Here is a 15654-nt window from a genome sequence, read left to right as displayed (position 1 = left end):
TGCTACATGGATGCAAGTATCAAGGAGATGCTAGACAGTTCTGATACAGTGTGGTGGATATGGTAGGATAGGATAGGGTAGGATAGGATAAAGTAAGGTGGGGTAGGATAGGGTAGGCTAGGCTAGGCTAGGGCAGAGCAGGATGGGGTAGGGCAGGGTAAGCAAGGGTAGGGTAGGGTAGGGTAGGATAGGATAGGGCAGGATAAAAGCACTATCACAGGTGTAGCTAGCCTGGAACTGGGAGCTTTGGAAAGTCTTCCTAGAGATGACTTCTGGGTGGGGATCTGAAGAATGGTTGAAGTTAGGCAGATGAAGAAAGACTGAACAGTTTTGATCTGACCAAAGCCTAAAGTGATACAGAGATGGGCTGACATGAGAACAAGTTCACATAAGGTCTGTAAGCCAGGTGAAAGACTTCAGCCTCTACCTTGGGGTCAATGGAAAGCTGTGGATGTGTTTTGTGTAGTTTCCTGAACATAGAGAAGTGGATGGTGGTGCAAGACTGGAAGCAGGGAGACCAGTTAGGAGGCTTTCACAAGAGTCCAGAGCAAAGATGAGGAGGCTTGGATTAATGCAAGGCAGTGGGGGTGGGAACAAAATGCAGATTCCAGAGATATTTAGGAGGAAGGACAAGTAGGACTTCTTATTGTTAAGATAAAAATCAGGCAGGACTTGGTTGTTGACAAGGTATAAGAGATGACAGAGGTGGTGGAGGACTGTGGAGGGTATTAAGAATGACTCTAAGGTTGTGGCATTGAGGTACATGGAAGTGCCATTCATTGATCAATAGATCAGAGTTTGGGGGGTAGGGGGTAAAGAGGCCAAATTCTCTTGAGTTTGAGGTACTTGTGAGTGAACAGATGGAGATGTTGAGATGTGAGTTGGAGTCCATGTATAGACCTCAGAGGACTGGAGGTAAAGATTTGGGAGTCATCGGAGTATGAGTTTTGGGTTGTTGTTTTTTTTAATCCCAAATTTCTGCATTAGGTCTAATTTTTGTCAAGGCAAAAAGCCTGCCTACCTGGTAACTGTGTTGATGGATTGTTGTTGTTGTTGTTGTTGTTGCTGTTGTTGTTGTTGTTTTAGTGGTTGAAATTCTATATGTAGAAGTCTTAGAAACTATATCATTTCCACCCTGCCAAAGGCATTGGAATTCTGATAGAACCAGCCCAAGATATCACTGATGGCCTTGAAAGTTCTCTTTTGATCTTTGAGAAGGGGGCCCCCATATTCTCATGACTCTCAGAAGAGTTTACAGATAAGGCAGGCTGAAATGATACAGCACAACCTGACTGGCCATTCATTCAAGCATCTACAATGTGCCTGACATGAGGCCAGCAAACAAGGAACTCTCCAGTTTCATGGAGTTGAGGGTCCAGGGAAAGGTTTCTCAACCTTGGCACTATTGACATTTGAAGCTGTATTGTTATGCAGACTGTCCTGTGCATTTTATTTTTTTTTTTTAATTTTTTTTTCAAATTTTATTTATTTTTGGGACAGAGAGAGACAGAGCATGAACGGGGGAGGGGCAGAGAGAGAGGGAGACACAGAATCGGAAACAGGCTCCAGGCTCTGAGCCATCAGCCCAGAGCCCGACGCGGGGCTCGAACTCACGGACCGCGAGATCGTGACCTGGCTGAAGTCGGACGCTTAACCGACTGCGCCACCCAGGCGCCCCTGTCCTGTGCATTTTAGAATGTCAAGCGGTACTCCTGACCTCTATGCACTAGATGTCAGTAGCATCCTCCCCAAGTTGTGATAATCAAAAATGTCTCCAGACCTTGCCAAGTGTCCCCTAAAAGAAGAAAAAGGAACTAACGAGCCTCAGTGGAGACCCACTAGCCTAGGGTCATGATAGAACCTGGAGTCTCTAGACAGCCAGCTGCCTAGCTGTGCAAAGAATGAAAAAATGTGCCTTACCACATTCTATATCAGTGATCTCAGAGGTGGACACTGAAGGAAGTCAGCAGTGCTAGCCTGAAATCCAGAAGACTCCATATGGGAGATCTCTTGGATCCCCAAGCATGAGCCCATAAGTCCATTCCAACTTTAGTTGTAAAATCCTCTCCAGAGAAAAGTTGCCACCTGATGCCCATTTGCCCTCCAGACTAATTACTTCCTACATTTTGTTTTTCCTTAAGCAGAAGCTGGCTTTGCACTTTACAAACACAACGAATCACCTCCTCAGAAGGCCATCAGCCGAATGAACTTGTGCTGGGGATAGCTTGGGGTTGCCTAGCAACACCACGCACCTGCCAAGGCTACTTTCCTCCTCTTCAAGCTAAAAGCAAAGTGCTGTCCATTAATTCCCAGCTACCCCGAAACTTCTCAGAGATTTGCCAGCTTCCCACTGTTCATGTTTTCATCTTCCTCATATGATGTGGAGAAAACCTGCTACTGTGGTCTGTTTATCTCACTTCGGTTGGTTGGGGGGAGGAAAAAAAATCAAAAGAGAAAGAGAAAGGGGGAAAAAGCTTCATTTCAATCTAAGAGCACAGATATTTTGAGTGCCTATCTCTGACTGACATGCTAGTGTTCTTTGCAAATTTAAACTTTATGTAGTCGACGTGGGTTTCCTGCACAATGAGGCTTCTATTGAGACTTTGGGTGTGATTTTAGTCAAACATGAGACCTCAAAGTGGCTAAATAACAAAGCACATATAATAGATGGCGTGCCGAGCAAATGTTGCTAGGTCTGTCATTTAGTGTATTCCCTGTGATCCATTCAACCAAAACTCTACTGGTGGAAATTGTAAAGCTGGAGGTGGCTGGAGGTTGGAGATACACTCTTTTCCTTGAGAACCTCTGATAAGTCCCTTGGGCTTTTCCTACTGAGTTTCATTTTGCTCCTGTGAAATGTTTGTGGTAATTCTCTGAAACTGATGGCTTCCACTCCCAGAACACACCCACAGTATGAACAAAGGGGAGGTCAGCAGTTCTCCAGGCAGGGCCATGGGCACTTCCTTGGTAAGGAAAGGAATGGAAATTTGGGTCTGGGATCTGTAAAAATAAGTATGGATACCAGCAAGTTTTTCTTGAGCTATGCAGACACTTATGCTTTGTTTGCATCCTGGATTTAGTGCTGGGCTACACAGCAAAAGGAAACAGGTTCTCTGGTAACAGTCTCCTGTTTCTCCTCTCAAGCCAGCTCAGCTTCCTCACAGAGACTCCCCCACATAGAATTTCTCCTCCTTTCCTTATCCTGTTCTCTCAGGTCCTAACCCATACACTATCTGGAAAGGATTGGAGGGAACAATTTTCAAATGTAAGATATCTTAAATAAGCAAATTTCAACTCATTTTCAGACACTCCAGACCTTTCCTCCTGGGGGGAGTCCTTTCAATTCCCACCACTGCCACATGCACAGATTAGGTTTGTTGGCATTCTCACAAGGGAAACTCAAGAGAAGAGAGCTAAAATGTCATTCTAAGGCCTGTGGAACCCTGGAGAGAGAAGTAGGGGGAGATGCATGCTTTTGATTCAGAAGACTTGGGCCAGAATGGTTTCACATCAATTGCCTCCCTCATTGCAAAGCTCTTCATCCCCTCACAACAGTCCAACCTCCCCCCGCCCCCGCCCACTGCACTTTGTGTGGTTTAAAACTAGATATAGAAAGAGCTGGAGATAGATATGGTGACAGAGGTGGAGATAGAATTAGAGATAGATATTCAGGGAAGTTACATTCTTGGGACAATTAAATTAGTGGTCATTTGGGGTATATTTAAATGAAGTAAGAAGAACATACCTAGGTTGCAGAACTCTGTAAATTTACCAGAAGTCACTGCATTGTGCACTTAAAACAGGTGAATTTTATGGTATGTAAATTATGGCTCAATAAAGCTGTTAAAGGAAAAATGAAAACATATCCAGGAAAGCTTTCCAGCAAGTAGGTTTTGGGAGTGTGGTGATATCCTACCAATTCACTGCTGCTCTCCACATCCTATAAAGGGTGACAGAGGCTCTGCCGGGGCGGGGGGGGGGGGCGACTTTTCCCTCCCTTGTTAGTGCTCCCTGCTACCCTTCCTCCTCTTCCCTCACCCGGGCTCCTGGCACCCAAGCTCAGGTCAGAAGAGTGGTAGGTGCAGAGTTTTGGGGTGCTGGAGCGATTAGGGAATTAGGTAGGCTGCTGATTTTGTACTCCTCCCCACCGCAGGAAAAAGAAAAGAGAAAAGAAAATATTACCACAAAATCGGAATTACTCGAGCACCACCTCATTCCCCATGCACATACACATTGCTCTCTTTTCCCCATTCATGACACTGAGTACCCACTCCTTCCACAGCCTTCAGATTCAGCAGTATTTTTAAATCATGATATAAATAGGTTGAGTGATAAACAGCCAACATTTTAAAGTGCCCCCTTAAAACTAAATATTACAAAAATATGAAAATGGCCCAGCAGAGCCATCCAGTTCTTGGTCCTAAGAAGCTTGTAATAATCATACATAAGTGTATCCTTGAGATTCTGAATGATGGAGGGCACTTTGCCTCCATCCTGGGTTGATAGGGAATTTTCTCTTTTCTGCAGAAGGTACTTCTAAAAAAAAATGGAGGAAAAAAAATTTTTTTGGAGGTAGCCTCACTTTTGAGCTACTGGCTAGAAATAACAGCCTACCTAGGCTTTTAAGCTCAGAGCTGGTTTAGTTTTCTGGAATATTCCCCACTTTGGGAAGGTTGCCTCAGACCCCTTCACACAGGTCAGTGTCATTGGGGATCCCCTGCATCTGGGACCCCACTGTCTTGCAACTGCATGCATTGCCTGCTTCCCTGACTCTTTCGAAGGCAGGCACGGGCCCCACTCTGAGGCTGGCCCAGTGGCTGCCCTGCGGCCTTGCTCCCCCTTTGCATGGCTCCCCTGCAGCCCCAGCATGGCCTCACGTCCCTCCTTCTCATCCTCTCCATTTCTCCAACCAGATGGCTGCCCTGATTTGTGCAACGGCAACGGGAGATGCACGCTGGGTCAGAACAGCTGGCAGTGTGTCTGCCAGACCGGCTGGAGAGGGCCCGGATGCAACGTTGCCATGGAAACCTCCTGTGCTGATAACAAGGATAATGAGGGAGGTGAGCAAGCGTCTTCTAATTCCCAGCCCCTCAAGAGCAGAGCATTGTGTATACTTCCGTCATGAGTCATTTTTTTCCTGAAAGACCTCCCCTATACTATTGTCAAATGTTGTTGTAACATTTCCTTTGAAGCAAATGCAGCAAAGAACGGGGGGGGGGGGGGGGGGGGGGGCTCCTGGAGACAAGGCTGAAGGCACTGGGGTTTGATGCTGGCTTTGGATTGGCAAGTAGCACCACCACAGAAAGGTGGCTGGGCCCTGGCTCTGCCTTTGGGTCCCTGCTCCTGCCTGACCCTTCAGGGCTGGAAGTTACAAACAAATCGATGATGATGATCACAATATGTGCTTCACGCTGTGCTCAGACATCACAGGCAATCCCTCCATCCTTACAGCCCTTTGAGATGTTACTTTACAAATGAGGAAACTGAAGCTTACACCATAGTTAAGTAACTTTATAAGAGCTACCAATCGTAAAATTGGGACGCAAACCCAGATCTGACTCCAAAGTCCACTTTCCAAACAGTGGTTGGCAAACTACAGACCGAATCCAATGCATTGCCTGGCATTATATAGCTAAAAACTGGTTTCTACATTTCAAAAGGTTGGGGGGGTGGGGTGGGAATCTAAAGAACAATATTTCAAGAGATGTGAAAACTGTGTAGAATTCAAATTTCAGTGTTCATTTATGAAGTTTTATTGGAAGATAGCCTATTGCCTATTAGTTTATGTATCACCCTCAAAGGCAGCATTGAATAGTTAGACAGAGACCACATGGCTGATAAAGCCTAAAATATTTACTCTCTGGCCCTTTATAGGAAATTTGCCAATCCCTGTTCTGAACCTCTGAATTGAATTTTCTTTCCTGTGTTATTCCCTGATGAAATGGTAAAATTCTGGGGCTAAATGGAGTTGCAGTAGCATAGGGGCTGTGTGATTTCCTAAGAATGTGGAGCAGTGCTCCCTAGGCTTTAGTACAGGTGTGTGCCCCACTCCCACCAAAATTACTAACTGGTCAGAATTCCCTCAGAGTGCAAGTTGTTTCAGAGTGTAACAGGATCCATGCATTCAACTATTTGATTTAATAAAAATGTGTATAGTCCCACTCTGTCAATCCCTGTGCTCTGGAAGTGTCATCTCCTGCCCTCATGACCCCAAGGTCAGTTTAGGTAGTGTCCAGAAGGGGGTGTAATCCATCAGGGTGATGGTTGAAAGTGTTAGATATTCTATTTTTACTTTTCCTCGTTCTCTTAATAGACACTTTGCAATTTCCATAATATATTCTTGCTGTTATACATGTACATAATGTGTAAATAAGCTAACATACATATAATGATAGGAGTACACCAATCAAAAAAGTTTATAGAGCCAATGTAATTTACAGAGCTCCCATTCATTCATTACCTTACTGAAACAGAGCCAAAACAGAAGCCACTTTAATTCATTTTTGAATGAAGTGAGGCATAACTGCATATATCCATACATTTTTTTTTTCCCAAGACTGAGTCAAAATCACATTACCTATCCTGACAAGGTTCAGTTTTTGGTTTTTTTTCCTGGTCCCTGGTGATTTCACTTAGCAAAGTGGTTGCTTACAGATAGATCAGCTCCTTCCTCTTGCAGAAAGGAGCTGCTGCTCTGGTGCCCTTCCCCACTGCAGATGTCAGCAGGTAAAAGCATAGCAAATGGCTGGAATGCTGCACATAGGGAAGGGGGACTCAGTCTCCCCAACATAACCTGCACCATCTATGTCCTTCTCCACCAGCCCTACCCCTCCCTGATCGCAGCTCGTTCCAGGAGAAAACCAAATTCCTGAAATAGTGGAGCTAGAGGAGGCTTCAATAGGTGCGACTGGTGCTGGTCTGAGGACTAGGCTACAAGCACAGTGCAGGGTCCCTCCCACTGGGCAGAGGCAGAGCATCAGAAAGGCAAGGCACAAAAGCAAATGAGGCAGTGATTATGCTAAAGACAATAATGGCCCTTGTTATGGGAACTATTAAAGCAAACCTCCCAAGGAAGTAATTAGCCACCAAGAAAAAAAAAAGGCTCCGCACAGTGTTTATAAAAAGAACCTCCCAGTTAATTCAGAGTTGCTTATGTCAGGTGAGAGAGGTAGACACGGATTGTCTCTCACCTGGCGTAAGCAATTCACAATTAACTGAGTTCTTTTTTTGGAGGAGATTCCTCAGCGCAGAGTATCCTTTTTATGGTTAATTACTTCCCTAGGAGGTGTGCTAAGCACTTTGCTGTTTATTGATAAATATTAAAGTTGCTCCTCATCAACTCCAGATCCAATCCTGCAGCACACTAATTATATCACTTTTTTGTTTGTTTTGGTGGGGGTAGGAGTTCTGCCCCAGGCTCTCTCCTGCTTTGGGAGTTCTCAACCAAGGCTTTGTGGCTTCCAAACCTGACAGTAGGTCAGAGGAGGCACCCAGACAGAGCATGAATATCAGCCTGGGGAGCAGCTGCAATGAACACATTTGTTATGAACCTCATGAATGGGGAAGTAACAGGATGCTCATCCAAAGTGAGTTGGAAGAGGCAAATCATTTTTTCATCTGGGAACACTCTACGTTTAAAAAAAAATCTCAGTTTAAAGTGATAGATGTTTTTTTTTATTTTAAACTGAGATAGATATAGATACAAATATTGACGCAGATGTTTGAAGCCCTTTTAACGGCCTTTTTCACACTGGGCTCCTCTGGGAGAGAATTAAGCCCTGGTGCTTTATGGCCACTAGTAGTTCTGAAACTTTAGCTTATAGCAAAACCACCTGGAAGGCTTGATTGAACACTGATTGCTAAATCCCCCCGAATTTCTGATTCCACAGACCTGGGGTGGGATGCAAGAATTTTAACTTCTGGTAAATTTCCAAGTAATGCTGATGCAGGTTCTCTTTGAGAGCCACTGTCCTAAGACATTCATTATATGGAATGAGTTAACTCTTCTCCTATGCATCTAGAATGGTACTAGCTAAGTGCCTTCCTTAGAAGACTTGAGAAAATTTTCACTCAAATATTTTCTGGATTCTGCGGTGCTTATAGGAGAAGCCGTGTTGGAAAAAGCTGCATTCAAATATCCCACAAAACCAGTTTATGCTGGTTCCCTGCATTCTTAATCCCATCCCTTTCAAAGTCTCCCAACAACCGCCCCCCCAACCATGTGACCACTAACTTAACCTCAGGAAAGCAATGGCTGATTCTGAAGGGGTAAGCTTTCCCTGCCATTGACCCTAAGAAGAAGTAGAAACAGTTCAGATACACATGCCAGCAAGTAGACTGTCTTTTTAATAGTGAGAGATCTTCACTTGAACTGCTCACCCCAATTTGAAAAAGAAGAGACTCAAAGAAATATTTTTGCTTACAGAAGACAAATACCAGCTCATTAAAGTCTGAGAATACACACAACATGTGCATCAAGTGACAGGCGGATAATATTTAATTATCACCACCAAGTCAGAGGTGTGAGATTTAGTTCATCACAGCCAGGGGTAGGAGAAAGGGTGTAGATTTCCTCTAAAAGTGGGAACCTCGAAGTGGGGAAGCGTTGTTAGACCGTCTGGCCTAGAAAGACAGGCCCTTCTCCTTCCCCACACCCTTTTATCAACCAGAACTTAAGAGTCAGGAGCTCCAGCCCTCTGTCTCTACAAAGCCCAGCTCCCATCATTTCAAGCCAACCTGAGAATCTGTCTGAAGTGCCCATGGAATCCCATCAGATGTCCTCTCCAGTCTGTGGGTGGGGGCCTGGAGTGGAGGGGGTGGGAGAAAGCCCTTCCTAAGCTGAGCTTGTCCACAGTCCCACTTGCATCACATCCTGCTTTACTGCATTAGCGAGCTGTCTGTGTTTCCCTCTGTTGCTTGAACACAGCCCTGAAAGTTAGACTTTTATTCCTTCTCCTGTCACTCCTCTGGTTACTCAGGTGACACCCTAACATCATAAAGGTTAAAAGCCTAGGCTCAGGGATCAGTCTTTGTGTCCCACTTCTGCGAGTAACTTGACTCCTCAAAGTCTTTTCTTGTCTTTGAAATAGGCATGATAATGCCACCTCCATTAGTAGATGTGAAGTTTCACTGAGGAACATATGCAATATGTTTCACAAAGTGCCTGGCTCATGGGATGTCCCCACATGTTGGCTGCTGCCAGCTCTAATGTCATTAGTAGTGATGTTGCTGCTATTTTCTAGAATGGATGCCGAATCCACATAGATGGAGCCCAATCAATAATTTTCCCACAGTCCATAACCACTGAGGTTCTAACTAGTGCTTATCAAATTTCAGCATTGTATACCACCCTGGAGAGCTTGCTTAAAATTTAGATTTCTAGGGCTGCCTGGGTGGCTCAGTCAGTTAAGAACCCAACTTCAGCTCAGGTCATGATCTCACGGTTTGTGAGCTCTAGCACCGTATTGGGCTCTGTGCTGACAGCTCAGAGCCTGGAGCCTGATTCTTTTTTTTTTTAATTTTTTTTTCAACGTTTATTTATTTTTGGGACAGAGAGAGACAGAGCATGAACGGGGGAGGGGCAGAGAGAGAGGGAGACACAGAATCGGAAACAGGCTCCAGGCTCTGAGCTGTCAGCCCAGAGCCTGATGCGGGGCTCGAACTCACGGACCACGAGATCGTGACCTGGCTGAAGTCGGACGCTTAACTGACTGCGCCACCCAGGCGCCCCATGGAGCCTGATTCTTATTCACTGTCTCCTTCTCTTTCTGCCCCTCCCCTGCTCATGTGTGTTCTCTCTCTCTCTCTCTCTCTCTCTCTCTCTCTCTGAAAAAATGAATAAACATTAAAAAAGGAATTAAAAAACATTTCAATTTCTAGGCCCCTGCCCTTGAGATTCTGATTTATTAAGTCAAATATGGGATATAGGAATCTGCATTTTTGCCAAACACCCCAGAGGATTCTGATACAAGTGGTCTGCAGACCCAAACTTGTTTAAATAATAGTTTCCACTGAGTGGGCTGACCCAGCCCAAGGTCATAGTGCCTACACCCCAAACCCTCCCTCCTAGAATTCCTAGAACACAAAAGAAGTAAAGTGAGGAAAGGGGAGTTTTATTTCAAGAAGAAATAAGTGGGGCACCTGGGTGGCTCATTCGGTTAAGCCTCTGACTCTTGATTTCAGCTCATGTCATGATCTCACAGTTCATGAGTTTGAGCCCTTTGCCGAGCCCCACATTGGGCTTCATGCTGACAGTGCAGAGCCTAGCTGGGATTCTCTCTCTGCCCCTCCCCCATTCACACACACACAATCTCTCTCTCTCTCTCTCAAAAATCACTAAATAAACTTAAAAAAAAGTAATTGAAAAAATATTAACACTTTCTCATGTTTAGTTTTCGAGTGAATAATTTGAGTGTGTTTTAGAAGTGTTTTCCATTCCTGGATGAAGAGGTGACCAATGTTTGCTTCCAAATTAAAAAAAAACCTTTTGGCCTCCTGGGTGGCTCAGTCAGTTAAGCATCTGACTCTTGATCTCAGCTTAGATCATGATTTCATGGTTCGTGAGCTCGGGCCCCGCACCAGGCTCTGTGCTGATCATGCAGAGCCTGCTTGGGATTCTGTCTCTCCTTCTCTTTGTCCCTCACCTCCTTGTGCTGGCTCTCTCTCTCTCTCTCTCTCTCTCTCTGTCTCTCAAAATTAAAAAAAAAAACTTAAAAACCTTCAAATTTTAAAACTCCTTTAACTCTCCATCATCAGGAGATTCGCATCCATCCACCCATCCACTAGCTATTTGTTCATGGTTTAACAAAGATTCATTGAGGGTTTACTGAATGTTAGACACTGGAAATAATAAGATATGATACATGTCTGCAAAGAGTCCACATCCATCTGGAAAGATAAGATATATAAACACATTATTATAATTATTATAGTCAGGGCTGACAGAGTGGAAGACCTTCCTTCAGTGGGAGCATAGAGAAGTGACTATCACGGAGTGTGGGTGTCGGCCACAGGACAGGAGAGAAAGCCCATCACAATATGGAGGCCAATGTCTTCAGTCTTTCTCCTAGGAGAGTCTTCAAAGCCACCATTCTGTGTGGTCATTAACCCCTGATTGTGGCTCTTCCATCCACCAGCAGCTTCTACATTTCTCTCCTTAAATTAAAGGCTCCACTCGGGCCGCTCTTCACAACAGTATTTTCCAGCTCTCCTCCAACTGCGAAGTTTGGTTCCTTGTTTGTCTCCAAAGGAGGCTGCCTTGGGTTAAGAGATGTGGATGCTGGCCTGAGTTCCAGGCACTCCAGCCAGGTCTAAATGAGGAGAAATAACACTGGAGTCTGTCCAAAGCACTTGGAACAGACAAAGCCCACCCCTTGCCCACAGCCTCCTCCCCCCTTTCCCCATCCCATAACCATCCAAATTGGTTTGACATGATTCAGGGATGCTATTCCGGCATTTATCTCAATTGTTAATTAATAACACCTTGTCTGTGCATTTAGCAGAGCCAAGCTTAGGACTTCAGGGACTCTGGAAGAGTTATAGTTGTCAAGTCCAAATAGTCCCATTTCTTCATCCAATGAGAGATGAAGCTTGGTGAACCCATTGTAAATGCCTTGATTAATGTGTGCAAATCATGTTGATGGATTGGTTGGGTGGGGGTCAGCTTAGAAGTGCAACATTGCTCTATTAATTGGGTTGGATGAGGATTCCCCTTGCAGTCCAAAGACCTTGTGGCAAATGTATCTGGAGTCATAAACAGAGTCCCCAATTAGCTCCCAGAGAGGAAGACAATATATCTAATGCTGAGGAGGAAAATTTGGCCGTGAGGCCACTGCCAGCTGGCCAGGCACTGGGTCTCTTTTCCTTGGGAGAGAAGCAGAACTAACCCCAACTGAGGACCGCATGGCAACAGAGGGCTGAAATTATTCTGGATCATCTAGTGTAAATAAGATCTTTGACCTTGGGGAACATATTTAACTAGAGAACCTTCTGTTTAGGAAACTGAGGGTTGGGGGCCAGTTTTCTATGGAACTTAAAAAAAAAGATAGAATCCATTCTTTATTGCATATAAAGACTATAATCAGTGACATTGGTTGAGAGTTTACATGCAGTGAGCCCTGTGCAGAGCTTTGTATGCATCTGGGTAATGGGAAAGGCAACCAACAGGTGGGGGTCTACGCTACTGCTCCTGCATCATGCTGTCTATTCCTCCACACAGCAGCCTGAGAGATCATTTTGAATTGTAAATGAGATGCCATGCCCTCAAAGGGCTTCTCATGTAGTTAAAATCAAAATCAAATGTTTCACCTTAGCCTGCAGGGCCTTCTATGACATGTCCCTTCCTTCTCTCTCACCTGTCCCCAACTGCCCTCCACGGCCACTCTGCTGCATCCTCTCTGGCCAGCCCCTCATCCTCACATGCTAAGTTGAGGCACACCTCAGGGCCTTTGCTGACCCAGGGCCAGAAATTCTCTGACCTGGGCATTTGGCATGAGTGGCTCCTTGCAGCCATTCTCCGTTCTCACTCCAGTGCCCCCTCCCCAAAGAGGCCTGTCTTGACCTGTAAAATCTATCCCTGTCTCTCTCCCATCCCCCTGTGGTGTTTCCTTCACAGCATATATCACACTCCTAAATTATCCCATCTATATCCTCCTGGTATGTTGTCTGTGTCCTCATAGCAGAAACAGAGGTTCTATGAATCTGTCTCTTCATAGTTTTTCCATTTCACAGATAAGGATACAGAGGTTTGAGAAAGTAATATTCAAAATAGGCTTCCAACTAACCACTGTGATAGATTGCTTTGCTACTGTAAAGGCAGCAGCTCATTTCTAAAATGCTAACAAAATTTGGAGTCTGTTTCTGAAGAAGGGTCAAACAAGTACAGAATTTTTTTATAAAGAAGCCTCAGTAAAAGTCACCTCAAACAGAAAACTTGTCCATTGAAGACCTTTTCACACTAAATGTATTTGACCGTGGAATTGTTGGCAGGTGGGGTAAACGTTCATGGGTTTACCTAACATCACACCTTCAGTGTTTTATAATGAAGTTTTTAGTAGTTTAAATGATTATTAAGTGTCTCTTAAGGGATTATATTTTCCCTGATTAGATGACAAATCAAATATTCTTCATAAAATTGTGATTAAAATGCATAATTTGCAAAAAAAAAAAGTTAATAATTTAAAACACTGTGGACTTATTTTAGGGAATTAAAGGATCAAAACACAGATTTAACTGGTGGCAAAGAGGTAGCATTTATAGCCTTGTATTGGCTTCCTGTATTTTTTCTTGGCCAGAGAAACTTCCTGGATTGCAGCAAGTACCCTCTTGGTGCCTGTGACCAGCATTTGAATAAAGGTTCAAGGGCCCTGGTGCCAGGATTAGCTCTCTTGCTCCCACAATCCCCCCTCAGTCCAGACCAGTGTTTCTCTACCAGGGGTACCTTTACTCTCCAAGGAACATTTTACAACATCAGGAGATATTTTATGAGTCACAGCAGGGAGGAAGGAAGGAGATGCTACTGGCCTCTAGTGGGTAGAGGCCCAGGATGCTGCAAAATAATCCTGTATCCACAGGACAGCCCCCACAACAAGGCATGATGTCAATAATGCCAACAATGAGAAATCTGGTGCAGATATTAACATCTCCTAGGGACATATCTGACGGGTCTGGAAAGTTCCAGAACAGGGAGTGTCCTTTGGCTTGATGTCAGAGACATGATGCATTGAGCACTTACTAAGACTTTACCCACATTGCCCCAAAAAATCACGACAATAGCCCAGAAGAGCCTTCAGTATCCTTTACATCGAGGCAGATGCTAAGGGCCAGATAAGTGGATTGGCTTACCCAGGCCCCACAGCTAAAATGTAGCCATGCCAGGACTCAGAATGCAAGTCAAGAACCTTCTTTGAGGGCCCCTTGCAGCAGCTGACTCTTGTGTCCAGGACCTGAGCAGGGCAATCTATGAGTGTTTAATACCCTTTGCCCCTCAGAAACATGAATTCTGTAGCATTCTGAAAAATAGCATTGGTGTTAGCTTTCCCCACCCCCCAGTTTTTATGTGGAATGCATTTTTCCCACAAAGTGCTTACGCACTGGAATGCTAGGGTACAAGCAGGGAAAGTGGAACAGTTGGACTTTAAATAGCTAGACGTTCTCTGTAGCACAGCACGAGCAGCTGCCCAAGGCCTGTGCTCTTTTATTTGACTTTCTATCTTCTCAGCCAAGAGCTCTGGGGGATTGGAGAGGGGCCAGAACTATGTGGCCGAACGTGAATCCAAAGGAAACTGCAAGGTGTGCTCCAAAGCTCTGTGTCAGGGCCTGCCCTTCTCCCCCTCCCCCCCCCCACAATGAAAACCAAACCTTTCCAGGGGAATTCCCTCCCTTTTCCTGAGCTCAAGGTATTTCAGCATTGATCTGTTAACCCCGTTTCCAGAATTCTGTGGCCACACACGCTGAGGGACACTACCTCTTTGATTCACAATAATCATGGAGTCTGGGAATGTCAGAGTCAGAGAGGCTAAAATATGGATTCTCCAGCAGGTACAAAAATCCCAGGGAGGGAAGGGAACTTCTTCAAGGCCAAATAGCAGGCTAGGGCAGATCTGGGCCAGATGCCTGGTTCCCTGTCTGTAAATCCAGCACACTTTCCTCTATGCCATGCTGCCCCCACAGGGACCCCGTCACCCTCAAGAGAATGTGTGCCTGGCATTACTGATAAGGTCAATCTGAGACCTAAGAATGAGACTAGGCACCCATGCACCTGAGAGAGAGTGAGCCCCTTTAATTGTGCACTGAAGCCAGCGTCACTCACTTTACCCTAGTTCTGGCCCTGTTCGCACCTCTTGTCATGGATGGTGGTGAACAAACACCTTGCCCTATACCAGCCACACACACACACACACACAGCCAGACCACATGAGTGAATGAGACAGACTCGTCCACAAAGAATCCAAGGTCTGGTGGAGGGGATGAAACATATGTGAAACCAGACACTACAAAGCCATATACTCAGGATAGAATAAAGACGATGGGGCGCCTGGGTGGCTCAGTCGGTTGAGTGTCTGACTTTGGCTCAGGTCATGAGCTCACAGTTGGTGAGTTCAAGCCCCACATCCAGCTTACTTGCTGTCAGTGTACAGCCCTCTTCAGATCCTACGTCTCCCTCACTCTCTGCCCCTCCCCCGCTTGTGCTCTCTTCTCAAAAACAAATGAACATTTAAAAAAATACACTTAAGAATAAGGCTGAGGGGCTATGGCAGCCCAGAGAAGGAAGGGGCTTCAGAGGCTTCCAGAGCAGGTAAAATTGAATTTAGAGAGCTACAGAGCACTTCGCTCAGGAACGTAGGGAAAGCACTGTGGGCAAAGAAACTGGCAAAGGTACAGAGGCATGAGGCAGCAGCACACATCTGGGGACCTCTGAGAAAACTGACAGGACAACCCTGTGTGGAGAGTGGTGGAGGGTGAGGCTTGGGAAGCAGGTCTGGACAGAGAGAGCCAGGTCTTATGTGCCTTGATGGGCAGAGTGAAGTTCACCCCAAGTACTTGCCTTGCCTTCCTCCATTTAGCATCTTGGTCTTCAAAATTGCAATCATCTATCTTCTTGGGTTATTCCTAAACACATATGCTTACAGCAGAGGAGAAACAGTGGCCTGTCCT

At 45.2% G+C, this 15654-nt stretch overlaps 1 protein-coding gene across 1 annotated transcript in view; it reads left to right on the top strand.

Annotated features, from left to right (window-relative positions):
* The window catches only part of TENM2 (teneurin transmembrane protein 2), a 380391-nt gene that overhangs the window by 260864 nt on the left and 103873 nt on the right, over positions 1 to 15654 (top strand). Inside the window, 1 exon segment of the mRNA XM_032593990.1 lies at positions 4914 to 5060. Within this exon segment, the coding sequence (XP_032449881.1) occupies positions 4914 to 5060 (147 nt within the window).

This window comes from Lynx canadensis, chromosome A1, assembly GCF_007474595.2.
Source record: "Lynx canadensis isolate LIC74 chromosome A1, mLynCan4.pri.v2, whole genome shotgun sequence".
Lineage (NCBI taxonomy): Eukaryota > Metazoa > Chordata > Mammalia > Carnivora > Felidae > Lynx > Lynx canadensis.
Note: the sequence above shows the minus strand (reverse complement) of the source record. Positions and strands in the feature narration are given on the sequence as shown.